Genomic DNA, 24879 nt, shown 5'->3' on the forward strand with positions numbered 1-24879 from the left:
TTTTACCTGAACATGGTGTCAATTGTTCGCAGTAGTCTCTGATGGTTTTCCATTGATAGTCTTGGGATGAAGCCAGGCTAGACAACTGAGTCTTGCATTACATCATCAGGTAACCAGGAGAGGTGAGAACTCCCTCCTGCTTGAAATACAGTAATTTCAAAATGACTTTCTGTTCCAATCAGAACAAAATATTTGCAGAATAAATAATTTTGAAAGATTTCAAATTGGAATAAGGCAGGGGTTCTTAAACTGAGGGTCGTGAGGTTATTATGGGGCAGTGGGATTGTGAGATGTCAGCTCCCACTAGGGTGACCAGATCGGGACAATCTCAGTATTTGGGGTTTTGTCTTATATAGATGCCCATTAACCCTCATCCCTTGTCCCGATTTTTCACACTTGCCATCTGGTCACCCTAACTGCTGCGCATGCCAGTAATGGTGGCATGGCATGGGGGGAAGTCATCACATTTTCGGGGGAGGTCATCACAGCCTGAAATATTTTCAGATGGGGTCCCAGCAAAAAAGTTTGAGAACCCCTGGAATAAGGGAACAGTATGTTAAGTGGGAGAGTCCAGGAAATGCTTCCTGATGACAGGACAGTGACTTAGCTGAGGTTTCTGAAACAGAGAATTACCTGTGTGCAATTTGTGACCATTTCTGTTAATGGAAATATGACTGTTTCTGTAAATAAACAAATAATATGAGAAAATACCCAGACTCTGTCTCACCAGTTTCCAATGGGAAACTGACCTGCTGCAAAGGCCTCTAAGTCTGATAACACCTGGTTAAAAGGGGCAACAGTAACACAGTTACAACTACATTAAGCTGTCATTTTGTCCTGCTATTTGTGAGGATTGAACATTGGAAAAGACCAGCTAATGAAACTGTAAAACACATCATATACCTGAGCTGTCACAGGTAACACTCTATTGAATTGTTACAATCAGGTAGTCTGACTCCATTAAATGTTGGTGGATACAATAGGGTAGCTATACACTATTGTTCAAGGAAATCATTTTGAACAGAGTCAAATGGCCACTGGGATAGAGAAACAATGATGTAAGGCAGGCACTGGTTGTAGCAATGCAAGTTCTAAATATAGAAGAAGAGAAAGACAGTAACAGCACACGTGCCACAGGAGAAATAGGAATTTTTAAAAGTTTAAAATGTTAGTATAAAGAACAGACTTGAAATATCAGCATTATACATAAAGGACTACTCCCCAGCTTTTGATAATATGTAATTGGAGGGTCAATTTATTTTTCTTACTTATGGGTAGCAATACATTCATCTATGTTCTTCAATAAACTAGCAGGGGGTGATAATGATAGGGTTGTAGTTAAATGCTGAACAAGTACCCCATTTAATCCATGATAGACCATTGTGAATTTGCTTCCAAAACCCACTTCATATGGAACAAATTATAGCTAAAAATATGCTTTGACAGTTCTTTCTCACATATGAGGATGGAATAAAAAAGCCAGCATCCTATGGAATATTCAGAACCAATATGGGAGCTAAGTGTTTAGCATTTTTGAAAATTAGGCCACCTATTTAGGTGCCTAAATATGGATTTATGACTAACTTTAGGCTCCTATGTTTGAAATTTTAGCCAAAACATAGAGCAAAAGAGGGACTATTTCATGGAATACACAGAATTCTAATTTATTTTGCATGTAACAAACAGTTTTACCATGATCTGCAGAGGTGAAAGGCTAGTTCATTAACATGCTGAGTCCTAGAAACTTGAATTCTATTCATTTTTTGTACTGCCAGCCATAATATACAGAACAGAAGCCTGGGCACTTTCTAAGAAAGTGGAGCAGAAGCAAAGAGATAAGCATCGAAGCATGGACAAATCATAAGTGATATCAAATGGCTCAAAACAAGAACGGCTAAATGTACTAAAGAGCAGATGAAGTGTAACAGGGTGCAGAGGCTTTGTTTGTTTTATATTGTAGCCAGTAAACAACTCAGCCTCACACAGGTGTAGAGGGAGCAATAATGAGGCAGGGCTTCATACTTAAGACCCAATCATTCTTGCAGAGGGTGAATAGAAAACTGTTAAAAAAAACAGAGAGGTGATAAAAACTGAGAGACAAAAGAAGCAAAAGGCTTTTGGGAAGGCAGAATTCCAGACCCTTTGTCAGAGGATTGGGTTGTTACCCAGATTGTTTGTTTTCTAGCTATGTAAGACCACTTTTGTTTCTCTAAAGTTTCAAGAATGAAACCTTGAAGATGATAACTTAGTGACCAAAGGCTTCACTTTAATAGATGGCAGATATGCATTTGCAAAAATGGAAATTCTAAAATGAAACAGATTCTTTCATTTACTGGGTATCCTATCAAAAAGGAAATGGTGATCCTAGGGGAAAATGAGAGTGAGTTATTTTGACACCACACATGTGTCTCCCAAACCAAAGACCTCCTCCTCATTACAATTGCATTAAATAGATCTCAGAAAATTAACACTACGGTATCTTTTTTCATATAAGTCAAACCTCTTTCAAATTTGCCCAGTTCTCTCTCCAGGAGTGCAATAATATCAAAATAATTGAGGAAAGTGATCCATAGGTTGTGGGAGCCCCTAGGAGGGTCCAGTGGAACAGATTATCCCCAACAGAAACTGAGAGGACAGCTTTCAAAGCCAACAACAATGCTACTTTTTTTGTAGGTGCTCCCTCCGGTCCCTTTCACCAGGTCTGCAGACAGCCAAACAAAAGTGTTGAGGAAACAAAATGTTAAATGAGGGGCATAAGAAAATTCTGAAACACCAGGTGCACCTTCCTGCATTTTAGAAGACTTTAAAAACATTTCAAAACAAAAAGCATATGCAAAAAAATAAGCCTACCTGGTATTTATCTTGGATTCTGTGCTAGAATAACTTGCCAGTAGCAAATTCCACACACTGCAACCACAGTTCCTTCTACACACTCGCATTTCCCATCATACACACACACACACACACACTGCATAGAAAAACATTCAAAAAGCCAATATCAACATTATAAAAAAATCCCCCAAAGCAGGTTATCGCCTCCTCTATATGTTGGAACACAGGGCTCTTATGCCCACCATCCATTCACAGCCAGGTCTCCCAAGCCTCCTCCCTTGTCCTACAGGATCATATCCCTGATGATATTTTATATATACGTTCAAATGTGTATTTTCAATAAGATTTTGGTATTAAACACACTATTTATTTTTAATTTGTCTCCCTCATTTTCTGTTATTTCTTTCTTTCTGCTTTACTTCTTTCCTCCCCTTTCTACTGCTTACCGACCCATTGCTTTTTGCCTCAGAGAGCAAAGATGGGTGAGGTAATATTTTTTATTAGACCAACTTCTGTTGGTGAAAGAGACAAGCTCCACAGAATGCTTCATCAGGTGGAGCTCGAAAGCTTGTCTCTCTCACCAACTGAAGTTGGTCCAATAAAAGATATTACCTCAACCACTTTAGTCTTTCATATCCTGGTACCAACACAGCTACAACTCTTTTATCTCTCTTCTGCCTCTGTCTGTGTTATGCTCTTGATTCCCTTGCTTTCCAACTCTTTCCCCTGACTCCAATTTCTCTTTCCCTACTCCTTCTCTTACCCTTTGCCTCTCTCTACCTATTCACCTGTTGCTGTCCCAGTCTTTTTTTTGGTCTTTTCCAGTCTCCCTATGTGACATTACCCAGGTTACAATCTGGACTGATGAATGACTGTGTCTCCTCAGTTCTCCAACCTGTAGTGTCTCTTACACAGCTTTGCTGTGAGAGCTACCACTCAAGGTCTGTTCACACAATCTCCAGCATGTAAATTACTCCCAGTTATATTGTATGAGTGCTATAGCCAGCCACTCATGAATTATATGGCAGAGCAACACCAGCAATTGCCAGTCCCAGACTTTCCCCAGAAATGTATGCTTTGTATTGCCCAGCTCTCTCCTGGACAAGATAAGCTCATATAAAGTCTGTCATTTTATTAATAGAAAATTACATGCACAAATTTCCTTTATCTGAAATGGAGTTTCCCAAACTCTTCAGTCCAAGTGCACTGGTTTAGATAAAATAGTAAAACAAGTTTATTAACTATAGAAAGATGGATTTTAAGTGATTAAAAGTAATGAGACATAAGAGTCAGAATTGGTTTCAAGAAAATAAAAATAAAACACAACTAATGCCTAACTTAACAAGCTAAGTGAATTCAAAGCAAAGTCTCTCTCACCACATGTTCCAGCAGTCTTACTAGCTGAATTTCTTTCAGTCAGAATCCCTCCCCCAGTCCAGTGCTGCTTCCTTGTTCTTCAGGTGTTATCAATGCCATGGGTAGAGAGAAAGGGAGAGATAATTTGCGGTGTCTTCTCTCCCTTCTTAGAGAGTTCTTTTCTTCTTTGAAAATTATCTCTAGCTGAGATTCAGGAGACAGAAGGTCTGTGTGGACTGGAACCACATGCTGTTCCTTTGTCAAGATGAAGATTTTTCACCCACATTCTCTTTTCTGCCAAAGAATGGCCACTTAACCAGATGATAGTCCATTTGATTTTGTTGACACCTGGCTGAGGCATTGGCTTGCATTTTGTCTCAGGGAAGGTGGTTTATGACTGTTCTCCAAACTTGGAACATGTCATAGTAATAATTATACAGTAGAATCTTATAATTTTACATACAATGTTGCCACACATATTTTATGAGGACAATAATGATCAGCAAACTATGAGTTTTCAAATGATACCTCACAAGGCATAATTTGTACAAAATTTATCATAATCTGCTAAAAGAGATGAACATGAACTCTCACCCCTTTTTTGATCTTTCCAAGTCTCTCTCCACCAATTTTGGATCTATTTGCTACATTCTCTCTCTATCCCTCATGCTTCCAATGTGTACTCTTTGTTTACTTAGGTCTGGCCTCAGGACATTGGGGAGAGACAGTGAGATGATGCTGTGAACCTCCCCAATGAATCTGACTCTTTTTTAAAAACGAAAGTGCGGGTAGGTGTGGGGAGGGGCAGGTGGAAATCTTCAGCCCACCACCAGTTTTCTGGAATAGAGGAAATGGAGTCCAGCTGCCAATGCTGGGTTCAGTCCATAGTTCTGAATACAGCTGCTTAAAAAATGGCTGTGAATTTTTTTTCAAAATATTTTTTTTAATTTCAAATAATTTTTATTCTGGAAGTTATGTAAATTATTTTGAGATTTTTCAGTGTTTTGGTTTATAATTTCCCACTTCTCTCTTCCTGTTTCATCCTTCATTCATTTTTCATTTTGCCATTTTGCCACTGAGGAAAAGAAGTAAAAAGAGTGAAAAAATAGAATATATTTTTTTAAATGAAACATTTTTCACAAAAAAAGTTCAGTTCTGAAAAAAGTCCATCTTCTGTTTAAAAATAAAAATCCACGCAGAAAACTTCAGTCAGCTCTAGTGAACAACATATAACAATGGTCCAACTGAGATGAATGTAAGTTGGGAATGACATGGACCATGGGGCCCCAGTCCACATTGGGATTGTTTGTACAACCTGTGCTGATTTTTGCATTGATATTGGTGTCTAGATTTCAAAGGTACCACTGTATCCTGTACTTACTGAGACACTTTCTAACAACTTGTAAAAAATTAAAAACACACTGGCCTGCCAAAATAGTCTCCTAAAGCCTCTTGCATTACAATTCTGTAGTACCATTTTTAGTGGCAATTCAGAGTTCAAGAAATGTAAGGCAAGCAGTGGTAATTTGGTAGGTGAGCTTTGATCTTTTTGAGTCAAAGTATTTGAAATCTTTTTAGCAGCTCAAGACTCAGGCCCGGATACTCAGTTACACCATAGCCCCATTATGTCAGCTCTGTTGACAAAATGGGCCCATGAAGCTGGCAGAACCAACCTACAGGGGAATTCCCCAATGAATAAGGCTTCCAATGAACATCCGTATCTGCCTTCAACTGCATGATGGTGGAAGAAATGAGTGACCAGAGTGCACTGCCCTCTGGCTGTTCAAGGCTGTTGCACTGGTCCATTAAAGGCTGTTGCAGGCAGACGTGAATTAGAGCAATCTCTGTGGTTGGAATGGTGCATAGCTACCTCCACCATCAAGGAACCCACACAAGTGCTGTATAGTTTGTATATATAGTACTGAATATTCTCTATCTCTTCTCCCCAAAGTGCACTGTGCAGTTCAGACTGAGGCCCAGGTTTTCCTTTCTTATTCATTTTTTAATCAACACTTACAACACTAAAGGCCCAATTACGCAAACATTTACACATATGCTTAACTCTACCATCGTGAGTTGTCCCACTCACAGTAGTAAAGTTAAGCATATGTGGAAGTGTTTGTAGGAGTGGGGCCTAAAATCACCACCGTTACTTAACAGGAGAGAACACTTTATGTCAAATCCATGTGGTTTAATTGAAGTTGTTGTTTATGCTTGTAATATAACTCATGCAAAACAAGAACCACAAAGTTGTATGGGAAATATATTCAGAGATTCCAATAATTGGGAAATTTGGGAGCATTAACACAAAATGTAGTAAAGTATACTGGCTCAGATCTTCTCCTCCCCTGGAACTCTCCTGGGAGGGTTCTTGGAGAGAGGAAATGTCTGTAATGATCCCCCTGCACCTGCGCACCCCTAAACTTGGCATTTCCAGGATCTGCAGGAGGCCTTGTGTTTCTACAGTAATTCTGGTTTTTGGCTCTTTGGCAGAACAGCACCATTGGAGGTAGGTGCCATGGATGTCTCCTGGCAGTGGCTGCTTTCAGGACCAGACTCACCATAATGCTTAGATAATACTAAAGCTGAATTATCTCTTTTTGACTAATCTCATTAGGGCCAATGGTGAAGACAATATACATCCACCCTAACCCTCTCCCTGCTACACTTTCTCTCAGCCCTCCCAGTCCCCACAGAGCCCAGGCTACATGAAGAAGTCTCCACAGTGGCTGGGGGAAAGATGCAAGGAGAACAATGTTGCAGAGGTAGCTGAGTCTCCACTTCTGTGCAGAAACAGGGAGATTCCTAAGCAGAGGTTCCCTTCCCTGCATAGAACTAGGGGACACAATCTGGGTCATAAAAGTTAAAGTACAACATTTTTCTTGAATTGTGGGCTTTACAAGATTTCAAAAAAATGGGAACAGAGATAGACCAGTGCTGGAGATGTAATACAGAAATTTTGATTTAATAACATATGGTGAAATTATGTGATACTAAACAATATTGAGGAAATAGTAAACAAATTATGACTGAATTGTTGGCATAGAATTAAAATTCCCTATTGGATGCAAGAATTGTTCTTTTGGACACCTCTTCTAAAGGTGACCTGGCTCCTTCTTGGAAACTGCTGCACATTGGTTTTCTTTTTGCCATTTTATGTTTTACATGATATTGGAAATCAGAAAGGCCCCCAATGGTACATGACTGCATTTGAGAAGTTCCACAGGGTATCACCAGTGAAAAACTGGTTTACAGGCTGAGAAATAAGACTATTGAGAAAAAATTGAAATCTTGAATTTGACACAATGGTGTAAAAAAGACTGTTCCTTTCATTATACTCAGTTGGCTGAATCATGCACATAAGTAACTTTACTCATATAAGCAGTCCCACTATAGTCAATAGGATTACTCACTTGCTTAAAGTTAAGCATGTGCTTAAATACCTTAATCACACCCTTAAAATCTAGGTCCCATTGCATTTAGCAAGAATCTACATGATACGCCTTGTACACTCATTTCAATAAAGAACTTTTTTTTTAAGTTCTTAATAGTTCCTAAGGAACCATAAGTGACTAATGTGTAAATCCTCCTTAGTTCATGGACTACTGATTCAACGGACTGTAATTGTTACTTTCGAGCATTAAAACCTCTTAGGTCACAGAACATCTACAGAAGCTATGCTAAAATTCATTTGGAATTCGTTTTCTAAAATAGATTAATATTTTCACAGACAAATGTGTATGTTTTTAAAAAAAATACTCTCTCACTTCTACATACGTATTCCCCCTCCCCTCCCCCCGATTACTCTGAAGTACTCGGCCATAGTATGGAGACACAGTTTGAAAATATTAAATTGATAAAATGGAACAATGTTAAAGTTATTGATGTTTAAAGAAAAGTCAGAAACCACTACTATTAATTTGTTTCTCATTCCTGAAACTTTAAAAGGTCTGAATAATTTTTAATGGGTCTCTAGCACAACCTCTTTATTTAATAAAATGGACCAAATTCATGCCAACTGTAACAACACTGACTGTACTACGGTTATATCAGGGATAAATTCAACTCGTTCACTCAGTTTCAGTACCACCAGAATTTTTCATTTTCACTATGACTTTCACAGATTAACAGAGGCTAACCAGAACAAAGATAATTTTGAATATGCCTGATCAGAAAGCTTTATATACTTATTCAAAATGACAATTGTTACCACCATTTGGTTGCCACCTTATAGCTAAATGTAAGTACAACACTTCAAGGCATGTAACCAGGTATGTTCTACTTCTCTGGTTATTTAAATATAAAATATTGGTAGTTTATTCTGTTAATAATAATTCTAATTCTGTTAGAATCTTCTGTAATTTTACAGCCGGGTCTTAAAAACTGTCACAGAAGCAAATATTCTAAGCTAAAATGTAACTGCTCTATTAATATGATGTATATTAATAGGAAACAGACATAATCCATTGTGTCACTTTCTCCCATGAAAGGATTTTTATATCATATTAATTTGTTATTTACGGCCAGATTGTGAGACCCTTACTCACACTGGTAAACTGTTACATGAGTAGTTCTACTGAAGTAAGGAGCCTAGATCCAGGCCTGAACAACTAATAAGCAATCTATGTCTCACATTACTTGAGGGAACAAACTGTTTGGCTCACAGAGGTAAATTATGTATTTATGATTATAAATGTCCTAGAAGCTTGGTAACTAGATAAGGATAATTGGATAATTTCATCTCTAGATTCTTGGATTAAATCCAGCCCATCCTGGTGGGGACTAAAGGTCATTTGTCATCTAACGTATATTTGGTGACCTGTGAAAAATTACTTGATGCTCTCAGTAAACAATAATTACTTTAGGAGAAATATCTGTGCGGTGATGGAGCTTCCTAGGGGGAAAGTTGAGACTTGATCCACAGCTCATTCAAGCAATGGGACCCTAGCTCCCAACCTACCCCAGAATTTTTCAATTCCTCTGTACAAGGAGCTAAGAATATGCACTCATGGTACAAGGGGAAGAAGTTTCCAGTGGTAAAATATGCCTGGGCTGAAAATGGGTATTGTAACAACCTCCATTCTTCTATTCCTTTGTGCATATTGCATGTGTTCTTTCCTGGTTTTGTCTCCTCTTTTCTTAAAAGGACTACCCAGATACTTTTTCTTTACAAGTCTGGTGCTTCCAAAAACCTAATGTTGGAGGAGAAAATCCCAGGGTTGGTCATTTGGACAATTCCTTGAGTTAAAAACCTCTTCTTTTCACTCATGTTTTAAAACACAGTTTAAATATATTGGTTTACCTGATGGGTGAATCTACTCACCTGTTGCTTGTGGAGAGTCTTTCTATTGGCCTGGTTTAAAAGCTGGCTTGTACAAGTTTGTGGAGGCTCAGTGGAAGGGTATCCTGGGAAACGTGTTCCTAAGCTGAGTGCAAAACCATGGGAAATAGGAACTATGTAATTCTGGGAAACTGTCTCCTCACAAGAGGCAGAGTTATTGCCAGCTTGCTACATTTTGTCATCTTATTTTGCTCTTATCCTATGTCTCGAGCTCTGACTCTGCATGCTATTTGTTGTAACAATAAAAAGTGACTACGTGCACATTAGGGTCTTGTGGCATTTTCTTCACGAACCTGTTATAGTGTCTTATCTATTGTAATTGACCTCATTTAATTGCTTTTGTTGACACTGGGCCAGATCCTCAAAGAAATGTAGGCACCTAACAATGGGAATTAGAAGTCTAAATACCTTTGCGGATCACGGCCAATGTTACTACAGAGGCAACAGACTGAATGAGCCAGTAGCTTCTTTCTAGCAAGAACCTTCTTTAAAAAATAGCTCTGAATTAGCATACGCTGAGTCTACATTAGCCTTTTTGGGGAATCTACTACTGCCTCAGTTTGACCAATGGAGCTGTACCAGTGGAGACAGGGGTTGAAGTGCTAGATTGCAGAGGGCCCAAGGATTTTTAGCATGCATCATCTAAATGCGCAAAGAGCAGGTTTAGCTGACACAATGATAAAAATGCCAGTAGTAGCTATACTTACGTTCCCACTGATGAAGCCACAGTGGTGGTAGCAAAATGTGAGATTTCCACAAAGTTACTGTAGACTACGCCTTGATTTGAATTCTGCTGTTGACAGAGCCAAAGTGTGAGGGGCAAGCTTCCTTAACTTGCAATATGCCCCCTGAGGTTGACTGCATTTTGACTTGTCCAAATAAGATAGTATCCCTTCAGCTTTCTGGCTTAAGAAATTGGGAGTGCACATTCCCTCTCATTTCATTTTTATTAGCTAAAATTGACTGTGTGAAGTTAGAATGGGAAAGTATTTTTAAGCCACTTATGCTGGGTACTTCAGTTTACTGGCATGCATCCTGGGCCAGTAATGCGGTCCACCATGACTGCAACAAATAGGATAGGAATAATTACATGGATCAAGGAACTAGTAATTGTTCTCATTACTTATATCAGTCTTTAAAAGTAACTAAAAGTTGGCAAAGGTGATTTTCAGATATAAGCAGCCAGTGTCTCAGATTCTCATTAGGGAGGGAAGTTACCAGAAATGAAACACCTGTTTATACATCAATGCTCCTGCAGTTTAGCAGCATGCAACATTCCTGGAACTGTTAAATATATGCATTATGCCAACAAAAATTCAACCATGTGTTTACTTAAGCACTGGATAAATATGGCAGATTTCTGACAAGTTTTACCTGAGGTTAATAAGACTGAAAGTAAGAAAATGTGCTATTTATAAGAAATATAACCATAAAGAGTAATATAAGGTAAAGAGCTATATTTTTTAATGCAAAATGGAATTTTAAAAGAAAAATCCTCCATTCTGACTGGAAGAAACTGTCAGCATATTAATATTTTTCCAGTCAGATGAACTGAATGATTCTCATGAATCACTGGGACTGAAAAAGTGATGTTAGCATTATCAACTAATCAGGATGCATAATTTTACTTAGCATTGACCATATACTGGTTATAATTAGGGCTGGATGAATAACTGATTTTTTTTTGGTTCAGTGGCTGAACTGAAAAATTGAAAAATATTCACTTTGGATCAAACCCAAATGAACATTTTTTTTGTTTTCCTTAATGAAATAAATTACAAACAGAATTTCTATTTTTGTTGAATCAAAATATTTTGTTCAATCCAAAATTTTTTATTTTTTTAAAAAACTTTAAATATTTTTTTTTTACATTAAACTTGGGGAAATTCTGAAACAAAATGTCTGTTTTGAAATGAAAAGTTAAAAAAAGTCACCAAATTTGACCTGAATTCACTAATAGTTTTGATTAACCTGAATCTGCGTTTTCAGTGAAAAAAGCTATTTGCACTCAAAATTTCTCCTAGCTTTGGTTATATTTAAGGCCTAGCCCTGCAAACGTTTTCTGACACAGACTCCTTGCTGATGCAATTCATCTTATGGCCTGCAACAGAACTATTTCTGTGAGTAATAACAGTATATGTGAGTAAGAGTTTGCAGTCCAGGTCCTTAAATTGTAACCAAATTAATAATTTACAATTTATCTTCCAGACAGTTGATAAATACTATCTTGGAAAAAAAAGGAAAACAGATATTTGTCACTGAAAAGCTGAACATGAATAAACTAACAGCTGATCATGTCTTCCACTAATGAGAGTGGAGACTCACATGGTGTATTGTAAGTGGCTTGTAAATATGAGGTGGGATTGGGGGTTTGTTGGCTCTATGGCACTTTGATAGAAAGCATCTTTGCATGCTACAAATCAGGCAGGGATTCCTGGTGTGAGTGAATGTTGACCTGGTCAACAACTATACTAGTTTTCTCCAATGCATAACAATACTCTTCCCTTCCTAAGTAATAGATAGGTAATTTGGGAAGCAGCATTCTGGAGGGCAGGCATTGGCAAAGCTTCTGCAAAACTAGTACTGGCACAGGGTTTCCCCCCCTCACCGGACCTCTTGTGCAGCTCCTAAGATCCACAAATTTCAGGAATCAAACTCCCTTGACTGTTTCCAGAGTGGACAAAATCAGCCCTCTCCCTTCCCTATACCTCAGAGAAAAAGCAGATACACAAAGGCCAAATATATAGTTTCCAGACTCCTATGTAGAAATAACCTGTGTTGAGGACTATTTGACTTCAATGTTTTTAAATGTTTATGCAAAATCGTGTTCTGGTTGAAAAATATGCAATTAATAATCCACAGTGTTGCAAGGTGCTAGATTAGTTTTGTCTAATGATTACATATAAAAAGGGAGGTAGAAGTAAACAGAGAGGAGGCCAAACCAAAACCTGGCATCTGTAGTTTGGATCGGAGTTTACAGCTTGAACCTATCTCCAGAATGAGCCAAATCTGAAGACAGATTCCAAATATTTTGAACTCTGGGAAGATCCCAGTTTCAAACCCCAAGTTTGGGAGATTCCAGATCTTGGCTTTGGTTTGGCCAATTACAGAGATCTGAAATTAAGAAGCAGAATTCAGTTAATGTGTGGCTCAGGCCCAAATCTGGTAATAAAAGTAAGAACTGGTGCATGAATACCGCAGCCTTTGACTGTAGTATCTAGTAAGTTTGCCAGTCATATGGGTTACACATCCAAAGATGATTGCTACTTTTCTGTTACATAGTTTACGGCTACTGTAAAAAAAACCATTCTACAAACAACCAAATACTTAACCAATAAGTTATAATATTTTTTATTCATGTTAGAATTTCTATCAGTGTTTGAACATTAATATTTAGAGAGTTTGTACAATTTCCACTCCAGGTTTAAAATGAGAACCACACTAGATCACAAATGGTAACTAAAACATAATTCAGAATTGTATGGATATTCACACTCTCTTTCTTTCTCAACACTGTTAAACATTTTCTTTTTCCACAACGGGGTTTAAAATGAAAAGTGTGCATTGTAATCATGTCTCAGCAATGCTTCAAAACATAATGGTATCATCATTACATATAAACTCTTTAAAAATATACTTCTGTCAAAAGACTTGATGACTATTATGTACACTACAAAAATAAATTTTCATATAAATAAATTATATGGCATACTTTTATCTTTGTAACTGAAATGACACAAACCCACTCCTGCCAAAACAGGCAGGCAATGAGACCCAGTTTGAATATTTTTTCCTTTTAACTCCTTACACTAAAAGCTACAATGAGTCCTTAATGTAAATGTTATATACTCTTTCCTATTTAACATTAGTAAGCACTCTATACAAATAAAAAATTCCATTAAAAGTAAAAACATAGATGTAATAGTGTTTCCAATAGAAATAAAATCCCTGCATTTTGTTTGTTATAAACTGGCATGACAAATACTGTAAGAAAACATTCTTATGATACAAAAATATAAATATCACCAACGATTAAAAAAAAAGTTAAAAAACAAACCATTAACACAAAGTTGCCAGCCACTGAGTTCTCCTGTTGCCAATGTGACTATAGGAGAAAAGATCTACATTGTGCAGAAAGCAGACAGCTCACCCACAAACATACACACAGAACAAGGAATTGGGGGGTGGAGGGAGAAGAGATGAGACATCAAAACTCTTCCTTGCTCCCTCCCTCCCTCCCACCATCTACCAAAAAAAAGTGGGGGTGAGGGAGTGACTGACTGATAGATACCAAAGCAATATCAGTGGGAAGCCATAGTGACCTCTGACACAGTAACATGTACACTTGGCAGTTGAAGGTAGCTTCCAATTAGTATCATACAGTTTTGTTGCAGAGTTTTTATGATCTGAGGTCACCACACTGCTAGTGCTAAGTTGGAGCCTGTTGTCTTTTTGTCATTAAAAGTTTTCATGCTAGACAGTGAGCTGCACCAGTAGGCAGTTACAGGATTAACCCTTAGTGTGCATCTAAACAGTAGCTTATGTACCATTGGGACAATGCCAGGCTCATCAGCTGTTCTTTTAAGTGTTCACAGTGGATACCTGTAAACAAGTGCCTCATGTCAAAGTGTTTTCAAGTGAGCAAAAAAGTCATGACAATTTGTGCATGATACTCATACTCCTCCACTATGTTGGAAAGGCGCACAGGAAAAGGCAGAGCCCTTCAGCCACTGGAGAAGTATAAATTCTAATCAAACAATGCCTGGCCTGGAGCGGCCAATTGTATTTATGAACACAGATCTTGTGTTTTTTCTAAACTGAATATATATCCACCCACTCTGAAAAATTGTTCAGAGAAGGGCAATGAAAAATTAGGGAGGGAAAGTAGTGAAACCTTTTGTTCTATTATTTTAAATCAATGTTCTCTTTATATAAGATTTGAGTCCATGCTGGAGCCTAAAGCTTGCAGCATTTTTTCCCAGCCTTTCACCTGCTGCAATTCAATTTTGACAATAAAAAGAAAGAAAAGAAAAAAGAAGCTAAACTAGATTCATGAAGGGCTCCCAGTTTAGCTATTTTAATTAAAAGTACTAATGCGGTAAGTGTTACCTTGGGGGAGGGAAAAAAATCACCCCAGACCATGTCAGTCATTATGGTCATGGATCCAGCAGAAGATCAGTTAAATAAGAAGTGAAAATAGAACATTTTTTAATTTATTATTTTCGCCATCTAATTTTCGTCACTTTATATTAACTTGCTTCCTGCCATGTCAATAAGGTGATGAGGGATGCCAGATTGCTTTGAAATGTGCAGTTACTGTATCGAACAACCAGATCATTCAGTTTCTGTATTGAACAATCAGATTATTCAGTTTCCAATAACACTCTAGGATTTGCAATATCTATATCAAAATATGACATCGGTACAAACAAAGGCATATGCTGATGGGATTTCAGCCACTTTCAATACCCAGCACCCTCTGCAGCTAAGGAAAATGACTATAATGTTTTGTACTCACATGGCACCTTTCATGAAAGATATCAAAGCACTTTCCAAACAGTAATTAAGCCTTACATCACCCCTGGGAGGTAGGTAAATATTATTATATCCATTTTACAGATGTGGAAACTGAGGCATGGGGAGGTTAAGTGACTTGCCCAAAGTCACACACAGCAAGTCAGTGGAAGATTTAGGAATAGAATCCAAGTGCCCTGACCTCCTGTCCTCTCTTCTGTTTTAATCATCCCTTTGACGATAGCAGTCTGGAGATTCTGCTGTTAAGTGCCAATGCATTTTTCACTAGCACCTAGCAAGAGGGAAATCCTGACTCTGCCAGCATCAGTAGGTTAATGAGCCCACTAAGGGTTACCATACAGTAAAAAGAAATACACTACAGTACGCTGGGAACATACACGCACACACACACACATGCACACAGCAAAACAAAACCTGCACATAACTAAACCTACTTAAGACACCCAGATTAACGTGCTTTTCTTCATATCTGCTCATTTAAAAAAAAATTATCACGCATAGCGTGTTTGAAAGTTAACAGTAACATTTCATACTACCACAGGGTTGTGAAATGCACATTTTAAAATATTTTAAACACATACCTTTACAAAAAATCCTATTACATAAGCAATATTTGCATAGAATTATACAAGTAAATTATACAATATTTAAGCAGCAGCAACATGTGCTGAAATTTAGAACTAGATTAAGCTTAGTTGTGGCACAGAGATCAATGTACAATAAGTACAGAGCACAAACAATATTGTCCCCACTCTATTAACAAGAGTTAACTCTGGATTATACTACTTTACATTGTTCCTTTGTATATTACATATGTGTACATCTTTTAAATATTTATAGAAATATTTAACAAAATAATACAATAGGTTACAGTAACAGTGAACTGTTGTCCTGATGCAGCATGTCCATTTCTACAACTTCAAGCAGTTCTCATAAGCAGTCCTGGAAAGAGGAGGTTTCCCCATCTTTGGCCTCTTCTTTCCTTCAGTTGTTACCCTTTACAAAAGACAGAAAATACAACTGTTCACCAAAAGCTTAAGAAAAATAAATAAACCAACCCAACCCAAAATGCACTTGATGATTCTTCTGGTTAAGGTACAAGACCGAGAGTTAGGAAATCTGCACTCTATTCCCATCTGTCACAGATGTCATGTTTAAAATGTCCAATAATTTTGAGTGTCTCCATTTCTGCATACCCAACTCCAATTAAAGTCAATGGAAACTGCAGGAGAATGAGGTCTTAGATATCTCAAATTGGACACCCACAACTGAGGTGCCCAAATTAGTGTCCACTTTTGGAAAATTTGAGCCTGACCTTTTCTTTGCCTTAGTATTCACTTCCTTGGAATTTCAACACTTACCATCTTCCCAGGAGTGTTGTGAGGATACATTCATTTAGGACTATAAACTTTCTTTGAAATCTTTGGATAGCAGCTTTAGAAATGCAAAGTATTTTAATAAGAACTGGTCAAAAATTCCTTTAGAAATTTTTAATGGAAAACGTCTTTTCAACCAAATGAAAATGTTCATTTTGTTCAAAGTTCTTCGTATGGTGATGAAACACTTTGAAACTTTCCAAAAAATTTCATTTTGTTTCCATGGGGAAAACACACGCACTTTTTTTCTCCACTGGAAAAATGTGTGAAAAAATAACAGCGAGAATATGACTTCCTTCAAAACTATTTTTTTTTGGGGAGGGGGGGGGTGGAACCCTAAAAATATTAACAGGAAATTTTTAATAAAATGAAACATTTTAATTGCTTTCAAAACGTTTTCTGAAATACATGATTTTTTTTTATCAGCTCTAATTTTTACAACTCTCTTTATCACCTCCAAGGCAGATAGTAATTCACCTTTCAAGCTGCAGAAATTATGAAAGGATCCATAGTGTCATTTTCTCCACAAAAGCCATTGTCAGAGGGTGTGGGGGAGAAGAGTTTACCTTCATTTTCCTTTTTTGGGTCAAATCCTCACGGGTCACAAATTCTCTCTCACAAACCTAAAGAGCACCCACAGAACAACTCGATGATGTCTACTGCAGCCCAAAGGCTGTAATAATGGCAGCTGCACTCCACCCATACAGGGTGATTTGTTCAGTGGATCCTCCTGTTTGGGAATCCAGTGGGCATGCCCACATACACAGAACTTCCCTTCATAAGAGCTTGGACCAAGCCCATTGAAAGAGCACTGTGCGGGAGTGTGTGTCATCTCCATACAAACACTTCCTTCAGCCTGCCTTGCACTCTGCAGCACAACCATGGAAGTTCTGACGCACCAGGAGGATTTGGCTAAGTAGTTTATATACTTTTACTACATTATATTCAAGGGTCATTTTCTTTGGAATGTAAGTAACTGAAGGTTTTACTCCTTCCTAACAAAAGTTGTTGTGTGAGAGATTTTAGGAAGCAGCCCATTTTACTGATCTGAGCATAGGACTGGGTACCAGGAATTCCAGGTTCTGACTCCTGTTTCCTGGCCTTGGACAAGTTGCACGGTGGGTATCTATCTCTATGCTGCCATCGGGAGGTGGACTGCAGCATGTGTAGGCAGAGCAGCTGCAGTGGCACTGGTGGTGGCACAGGCTAGCTCCCCACAAATATATAGCCAGCATCCTGGGTGGGACTGAACTTGGATGGCTGGCCCATGGTGCTGCCTGTGCCACTGTGGCTACATTGCTATTTTTAGCAAGCTAGTTTTATCAAAGCTAGCTCAGGTATGCCTACATGTGCTCCAATCACACTTCCTGATTGCATTGTGGACAGACCCAATTCTTCTGCTTCAGTTTCTCCACCTGAAACATTGGGATAGTAATACTTACTTTAATGTTTGTACAGATCGCTGAAAATGTCAAAATCTATGTAAGGTTGTTTATTCAAGCTAATTTTCTAATGCAAAATGCACTGATATTTATGTAAATCCCAGTCATTGATGCTCAGAGGGTAAAGCAGCTGGGAGGAAAAGTACCTTAGGAAATTCTTGTCTTTTTCCTTTTTTCACCACACCACTGGCTGGGAAGGACAAAAACATACCTTAATCTGAGCTGCTGCCATTTGTCCTTTCTTCACATTCAACATCTTGCAGTTCTATTACTTCTACTTTAGAGTTTCTCCTCTCACACCGGACATTAAAAGGCACATGGGGATCCTCAAATGGTCCACGGTCAGTTTCATGGTATCCCTCGTAGGATGGAAAGCCTCCTCCATGAGAGTTATGGCTGTGCACAGCAGGGTGTACAGCAACAGTAACTGAAGCTGAGGCAGTCACAGTAGTGATAGGCTGGCAGTATGCTGGCACTGAAGCACCCATGGCAGTGAATGCTGGGCTTCTAATGTTATGAGAACGAGTCCTATGGCTCGAGCGGTCCCTAGAGCTAGGTCCAGAATGCCCTTCAGTAGAAATTTCAAAAGCATCCCTGCGTGGCCTGTAAGGAGGTGGTCGTAGTCCTTCCCTCAATTCCTGTCTAGGTTGTCTGTTATGATGCCACGTCTGCTGGGACCCAGCTTCTGGGTTAGTTTGTAATTTTGGACTTGGCTGATGATATCTTGTCTCTGGCTGAACCACCTGGAAATGAGATGAGAAATGTGGTTAAATCTCTGACTTAACGCAGGCAAACAAAAGTTACACATGCTATGGAAATATTTTCCCTGGTACAGCACTGAAATGTACTGTTCGGGCTTAACTCTAGAAGTGAAGCACTTTGGAGTCTTATTTATGCCTTTTTCAGACAGTTCTCTCCTAAAATTGTTACAAGCTGGGAAGTACAACTTTGCAGATAAACACAGGACTGTCATTGAAAGCATTATGTATACCTCCCACATACTGCTCAGTCTTTTGAAAGGGACAGATAGCAAGCACTATATTTGAAGTGGTTCAATAACCAAAATTGCTGGGCTTTGGCAAAGACTCTCTTCCAGCTGGGGTACATACACAGGATGTTAGTGGGATGGTTGTATAGATTGCAGGAATCTGGTTTCTGGATTTCTGTAAAAAGCGTGAAGCACAGCGGCCACATCAGTCAATAAACCGTGACCAACTTCAAATGTGGCTCTCCTTGTACCTATTTTTAGGCCTCTGCTGAATAAAAACAGATCCGCACTGCAGCTCAGCATGCAGCATCCTGGGGGGTAGGAGAGGAAGCTTTTTAGTTTGTCTTTGAAATGAAAGTTATGCTGGCCCAGTGGTTTAGGGCTTGGGCACTGTGGTGATGCAGAGCAGACCCAAGGTTTGGAGAAACCTTGAGACACTCTTTCCCTGATCTACCCCAGCCTTTATCCCCTAAAACGTATTATTGGAGGAGAAATATAGTATGAAGATAGTTCATATGGCTCTGGGTGGAGCCACATTAATTCCAGAGTCCTTCCCCTTCTCTTTCACAGAGATCGTCCGGAACAGTTGTCAAAGGACCTGCCAATCCTGCTCTTTCAGCTAGAGACAGTATGCTGCAAAGGCAATTACACATGAATATACACTGTGCTTTGATACCACCATTTTATCCTAATTTTCTTCCTAAATGAAAGAGTGAGAAAAACTTGAGCACCCTTCATCTGGAAGTGCTCTAAAGTTTGGGCCAGTTGCAGCCAGAAATACAAAGCAAAAAGTCAGAAATATAAACTCTGCTATACAAACTGAAAAAAGACAAATTCTTCCAAAAACCCCAAATAAAATAACTTCCTCTCCTCTTACAGTTACTTACAGTGGATCTGGCAAAGACAGGATTCTCAGTTGCTTCCACTATTACTTGGTGGACAGGTGCACCAGAGCTCTGAGTGACCTCGTATTGATGGAGTTCCTCACTGATTCCTGACACTGTGGTCTGAGAACTGTACTCAGAATCAGACGAATCTGATCCATTATTTGTGTGTCCAGGTGGCAGTGCAAACCTCACAATGCTAGGAGCTGGCTCAGGAGAGGGAGTAGGCAATCTGTTCCGTCCATTGGCTGGAGAAACCTAATAATGACAATTAAAACCTCTTATAATTACTAACATTCAACAAAAATGTTCTTCACCAAACTACACCTACTCTTATGTCACTGAAACCATTTTGTTATTTATTGTTTGCTACACTCTCTGTTACTGTGCAAAGTGCTGTACCAAAAAGAAAGAGATTTGATCCCTATCTGTGGATGTGAACATAATTGTATACATTCCTGTCAATGTACAGGTGTGTAAGTGTGTATATTATATATATATTTCTTGGGGTTTTTTCTTCTGGTATGTCATTAAGAGAGAAATTCCATGGATGCGTATTGTGTGTATCTATTTATCTGTCTGTTTAAAATATGGTTCTGTGTACGCACACAGACAGATGGATACACACATAATGGCAAATATTGTGTGTGTGCATGTTACATATTGACATAAACTGCTCCATGACTATATCTCCACTCACACTATCCACACATCCATAAAGGTACTCTCTTTTAATGCCATTAGAGAAAACAATCCATTTGACGGATCAATGATCCATCCAGTGATCATGCCATATAGGGGTAATTGTGATGTACTCAATGAGCTATCAAGTGGAAGTTTGAGGGCTATGATTGCTCTTTTGCTGGACTTGCACTAGACTGTGTAAGGCCCTGATCCTGCAAAAAGACAGACTGCATGGACCCTTACAGCAGTCCGGGATACCATGAGAGTGTACCTTTGGATAAGGGAGGATCCTTTTGTAGGCTTGTGGCCTAAGGCAGTGGTTCTCAAGCTGTGGTCTGTGGACCACCAGTGGTGTGTGGAGCCCTTCCTGGTGGTCTGCTGAGTTAAATATTTTGAGAATGAAGCAATGGAGGGGCCAGAGTGTTAGGAGGACACACGGGTCTACAAAAGGAGCTCTCTTTCACAAAATGGCTTGTAGAATGAAGAAGCTGAAGAAATCCCTGCTCCTACGGCATAGCTAATACATGAAATTCTGCTTAAAAAAAAGCTAATTAAATCATGTATTTGTATCTAAATCAAAGAGACTACAACTTCCAATCCACTGATTATTATAAAAGCCACCTTCTGATTACTAAACATGAATATCAAATTAGGAAAAGAAACCACATTAAGTATAATTTTCTTGGAATAAAACAAAAGAAGAGCAAAAAACTTAAATAAAAATCAGAATTACAAAGAGAAGAATAGGTTTCTAGGAAAGAAAGAAAAAAAGGACACATTCATTTCTTCTGCTCATAAATATACTGACCTCAGGATATGGTCCAAAGAATGACAGAAGAACTGGAAGCAGCACCAATCCATTCAGAACTCCCAGAATGGTTAAAATTGCCAAAACAGCAAAGAAATACCTGAAATAATATTTAAAATAGGCAGAAAAGGGTCATAAATAGCATTATGAATACAGATGATCACACATCACTCCCAAAAATAATTTAACTTTTAAAAATAAAAATATGCTAATACAAGCCTCAGAAGCTTTAAAAATATTGTACAAAATCATGACTTTTAATGTATTCATTTATTTTTTACCTTTTGGATTAGAGAAGCTACATTCCACAACCCAAAGTGTTAGTTGATAAAAGGAAAGAAAAAAAATGAGTTTGTTAATTTACCAAAAATCTCGTGGCATGTAATGTTATTTATAAATGTGTTACACAAACACAAAAATATGGAATGTGAACTGAATGGCTGAATGGACTGAAAGCACAAATACAATGAAAAGGGGCCCCCATTAGTGAAAACCCAGCAGAAGCAAACAAATGAAGTGAAGGGTGTAGAATTTAAACAATTTAGCCTAGAAGGAAAAGAAGCCTATTTCTCCCAGCGGCTAATCCACTGTGAAATGCTTCTGCATTTTACAGAGGAATCTCTAATTACAGTAGAGCCTCAGAGTTATGAACACCAGAGTTACGAATTGACAGGTCAGCCACACACCTCGTTTGGAATCAGAAGTACACAATCAGGCATGGAAAAAAGCAAATATAGGGCAGTGCTGTGTTAAACGTAAACTAATAAAAAAATAAAGGGAAAATTAAAAAAAAAAAAAAGATTTGACAAGGTAAGGAAACTGTTTCTGTGCTTGTTTCATTTAAATTAAGATAGTTAAAAGAAGCATTTTTCTTCTGCATAGTAAAGTTTCAAAGATGTATGAAGTCAATATTCAGCTGTAAACTTCTGAAAGAACCAGAATAACGTTTTGTTCAGAGTTACGAACATTTCAGATTTACAAACAATCTCCATTCCCGAGGTGTGCGTAACTCTGAGGTTGTACTGTAAATCTCTGGCGTATTGGATAAGGTTTTCCCTCGCCGTTCATTAATCACAACTTTCCACCTAGAATTCTGTGAGTTCCAGTTTTACCAAATAGCTCAAATTGCCAGCTTTTTAGAACACAGGAACCAGCTTTCTGCAAAGAAAATGCTGCCCATTCTGTAGTAAGCTTCTGCATTGTACTGAGTAAGAGCACTCCACAATGGCAGAGCTGCATTGCAGGCTAATCTTTTGTTGAACAATTTAGCATCTCTGAATACTCTTGTTTTGCATCAGCCAATTCAAAAATAAAGGCTGAAGTACTGTGGAGGACGAGGAAAGTGCACAAGTGGTTGTCCTTTCCCACCATTGAGGGCTAAGGTCTGGGATCCTTCATGAATACCAAGGTAAACCTGTCAGTAAAAGGGAAGTCTTACTAGCTGGTATTCGACACAGCTGGAATTCAGACTAAACTCAAGGCTGTGCTGTAACTAATGATTTCAAGGGTTCAGTCTTGGGCAAATTTTTGGAGGGTAAAGGGACAGGAGGAAAAGTGGGGGCAAGTTTCCTAATAACAGTCCTGCTGATTGCATTGTTTAGCTGGCAACAAACTTTATTGCCTGTCTGTGTTTCCACATCTGATCAAATATATCAGATTCTTATCAAACTACAAATATTTGGCTATTGTAAACATTTTGGAATTTTTGATCTACAAAATCAACGAACATCTCCTTCACTAATATAAACTACCAGAACTTCATGCTGTGACGTATATCAACAACAGGCATTAAAACACATTTGCATCTCATCCATCTAACACTAGAATAAACAGGCTGATTATAAGTCTGGCTACTTAGAGTATACAACGTCTGTTAATTTACTTAATCTTCCTAAACACGTTGTTGGGCTAAACTATCCCTTTCCGGAAGTTTGGAGTCTTCTTCACCCGCTGTAACAATGCTTCAGACTTGCTCGTTTATTTTACATCTGTTTTAGAAAAACAAGGGGAACTGAAGCCAGCTTGTGCTAAAAAAACCCAAACTGATGGGCAAAGACAAAGTTAAACAACAAAAGTTTAAAACGTGAAAAGCTCATTTTATTTGTTAAGCAAGTATCTAATCCAAATTTGGAATCAAACAAGACTATGTGCTGCCATATGCTATGTCACGAAAGTGTGCACACTATCTCCTTGTGTGTGCAATATGTAGAGTATTACAACAAACATATTACTGTAAATTTTATTCAATCTGCAGAAAAAGCGCAATCCTGCAAAGTGCTCAGCATCTTATAGGAGCAGGCCCTACCTGAAGAGTTCTGCCTCATTCCCTCACTACCAACAAAAACTGAGAGACACAGAAGACTTGGTGGAAGTTGCATTTGAGGATACACAGTTTGTAGTTATGAAGACCAGGAAGATATGATGTATGCAATTCTTGTTAGGCAAGGAAATAACCTTCTTTTCCCTACCGCCCACTCTCCCCCCCACACACACACTCTCTCTCTCTCAAATTCAATAGTCAGTCTTTCAGTTATAGCCTTGACATTTTTTGTTTTGTTAAATAGCGGACCTGATTTAGTTTACATCTATCTAGCTCACTTCAGTCTAAACAGTCCAGCCATCTATCAGACCATGAATGTTTGGTCCAGTATTACCTCAGTCCTGCCCCCCCCCCCCTTTTTTTTGGCATGCTATAGTCTGCCACAAAGAACCAGTGTTACTTCTAAGATTAGCCATTTTGCAGAGCTCCACAGGTTGTTTGGAGTAGAATAGGATCCATTTCATTGCACTTCTCAAATTCCCTTCAAAGGAAAACTTGCTCTCTTCTCATACTTGACAAATTCACATTCTTAATCCACAAGAAACAGCCTGCCTTTTGCTGTAAACAGGACCTTCAGGCTTTGCTTTACAAATTTTAATACGAACGTCTGTGTTCATGCTTATGGTTTCCTACATCCCAAACAGGACTTCAATTTTCTTGTTAGTTAAAACCTGCTGTAAACTTCATGTAGGGATGATGGGGGAGGGGGAGGGAAGGAGAGTGTCAGTTTCAGGATGTTTATAGTTCCTCCTGTCCCTTCCACACAAAATGCTGTGCATATGAAAAGTCTGGAAGACCCTTAGGTTAAAGGTCAAATCCAGCTAACCACTGGACAATACTAGCTATTTGGAGCTAACTTTATTTCAGAACTGAGCAAACTAGACAACAGAGGACCCCTTTTGTTTCATGTTCGGCTGGGAGTCTAATTTTCCTGGAACTTAATCCAATGCCAGCAAAGGGAGCACTATTGCAACTAACATGTAAGAAGGTGTTGATAAAGCAGAGGTAAAGCAGGACTGTGATGTAAGCATGCTAGACCCATCACGCACAGTAGTAAGACAGCAGATACACTGAAATGACCAAACATCAGAAGTGTACACATTTAAAAAAACAAAAGTCAAGACACACAGAGATGCTTTACCTTACAATAAAATCAAACTCGGACCCTGCAAGCATTAACACTCCAAGCAGAGTAGACACAGCTCCATCTAACACTGGCGCAAACATGTGTTCCAATGCAAGGACAGCCCTGCGGTTCTTGTCTCCTATGGCAGTTAAAAATGCCTATAAAAAAAGAAACTCCATGTCATCAT

At 38.5% G+C, this 24879-nt stretch overlaps 1 protein-coding gene across 1 annotated transcript in view; it reads right to left on the reverse strand.

The window, feature by feature from the left end:
- Window positions 1-12891: 12891 nt before the first annotated feature.
- Window positions 12892-24879, reverse strand: part of PTCH1 (patched 1) — a 75403-nt gene continuing 63415 nt past the window's right edge. The window contains exons 19-23 of the mRNA XM_067568657.1: window positions 24708-24850; window positions 21247-21346; window positions 19758-20012; window positions 18094-18625; window positions 12892-16060 (exon numbers count right to left, since the gene is read on the reverse strand). Of these exons, the coding sequence (XP_067424758.1) occupies window positions 18095-18625; window positions 19758-20012; window positions 21247-21346; window positions 24708-24850 (1029 nt within the window). The 3' untranslated portion in view covers window positions 12892-16060; window position 18094. The remainder of the gene's footprint in view (window positions 16061-18093; window positions 18626-19757; window positions 20013-21246; window positions 21347-24707; window positions 24851-24879) is intronic.

Source organism: Emydura macquarii, unplaced genomic scaffold (assembly GCF_026122565.2).
Source record: "Emydura macquarii macquarii isolate MOO-44397 ecotype Brisbane River unplaced genomic scaffold, CSIRO-AGI_Emac_v2 contig_2897, whole genome shotgun sequence".
In the NCBI taxonomy this organism is placed as follows: Eukaryota; Metazoa; Chordata; order Testudines; family Chelidae; genus Emydura; species Emydura macquarii.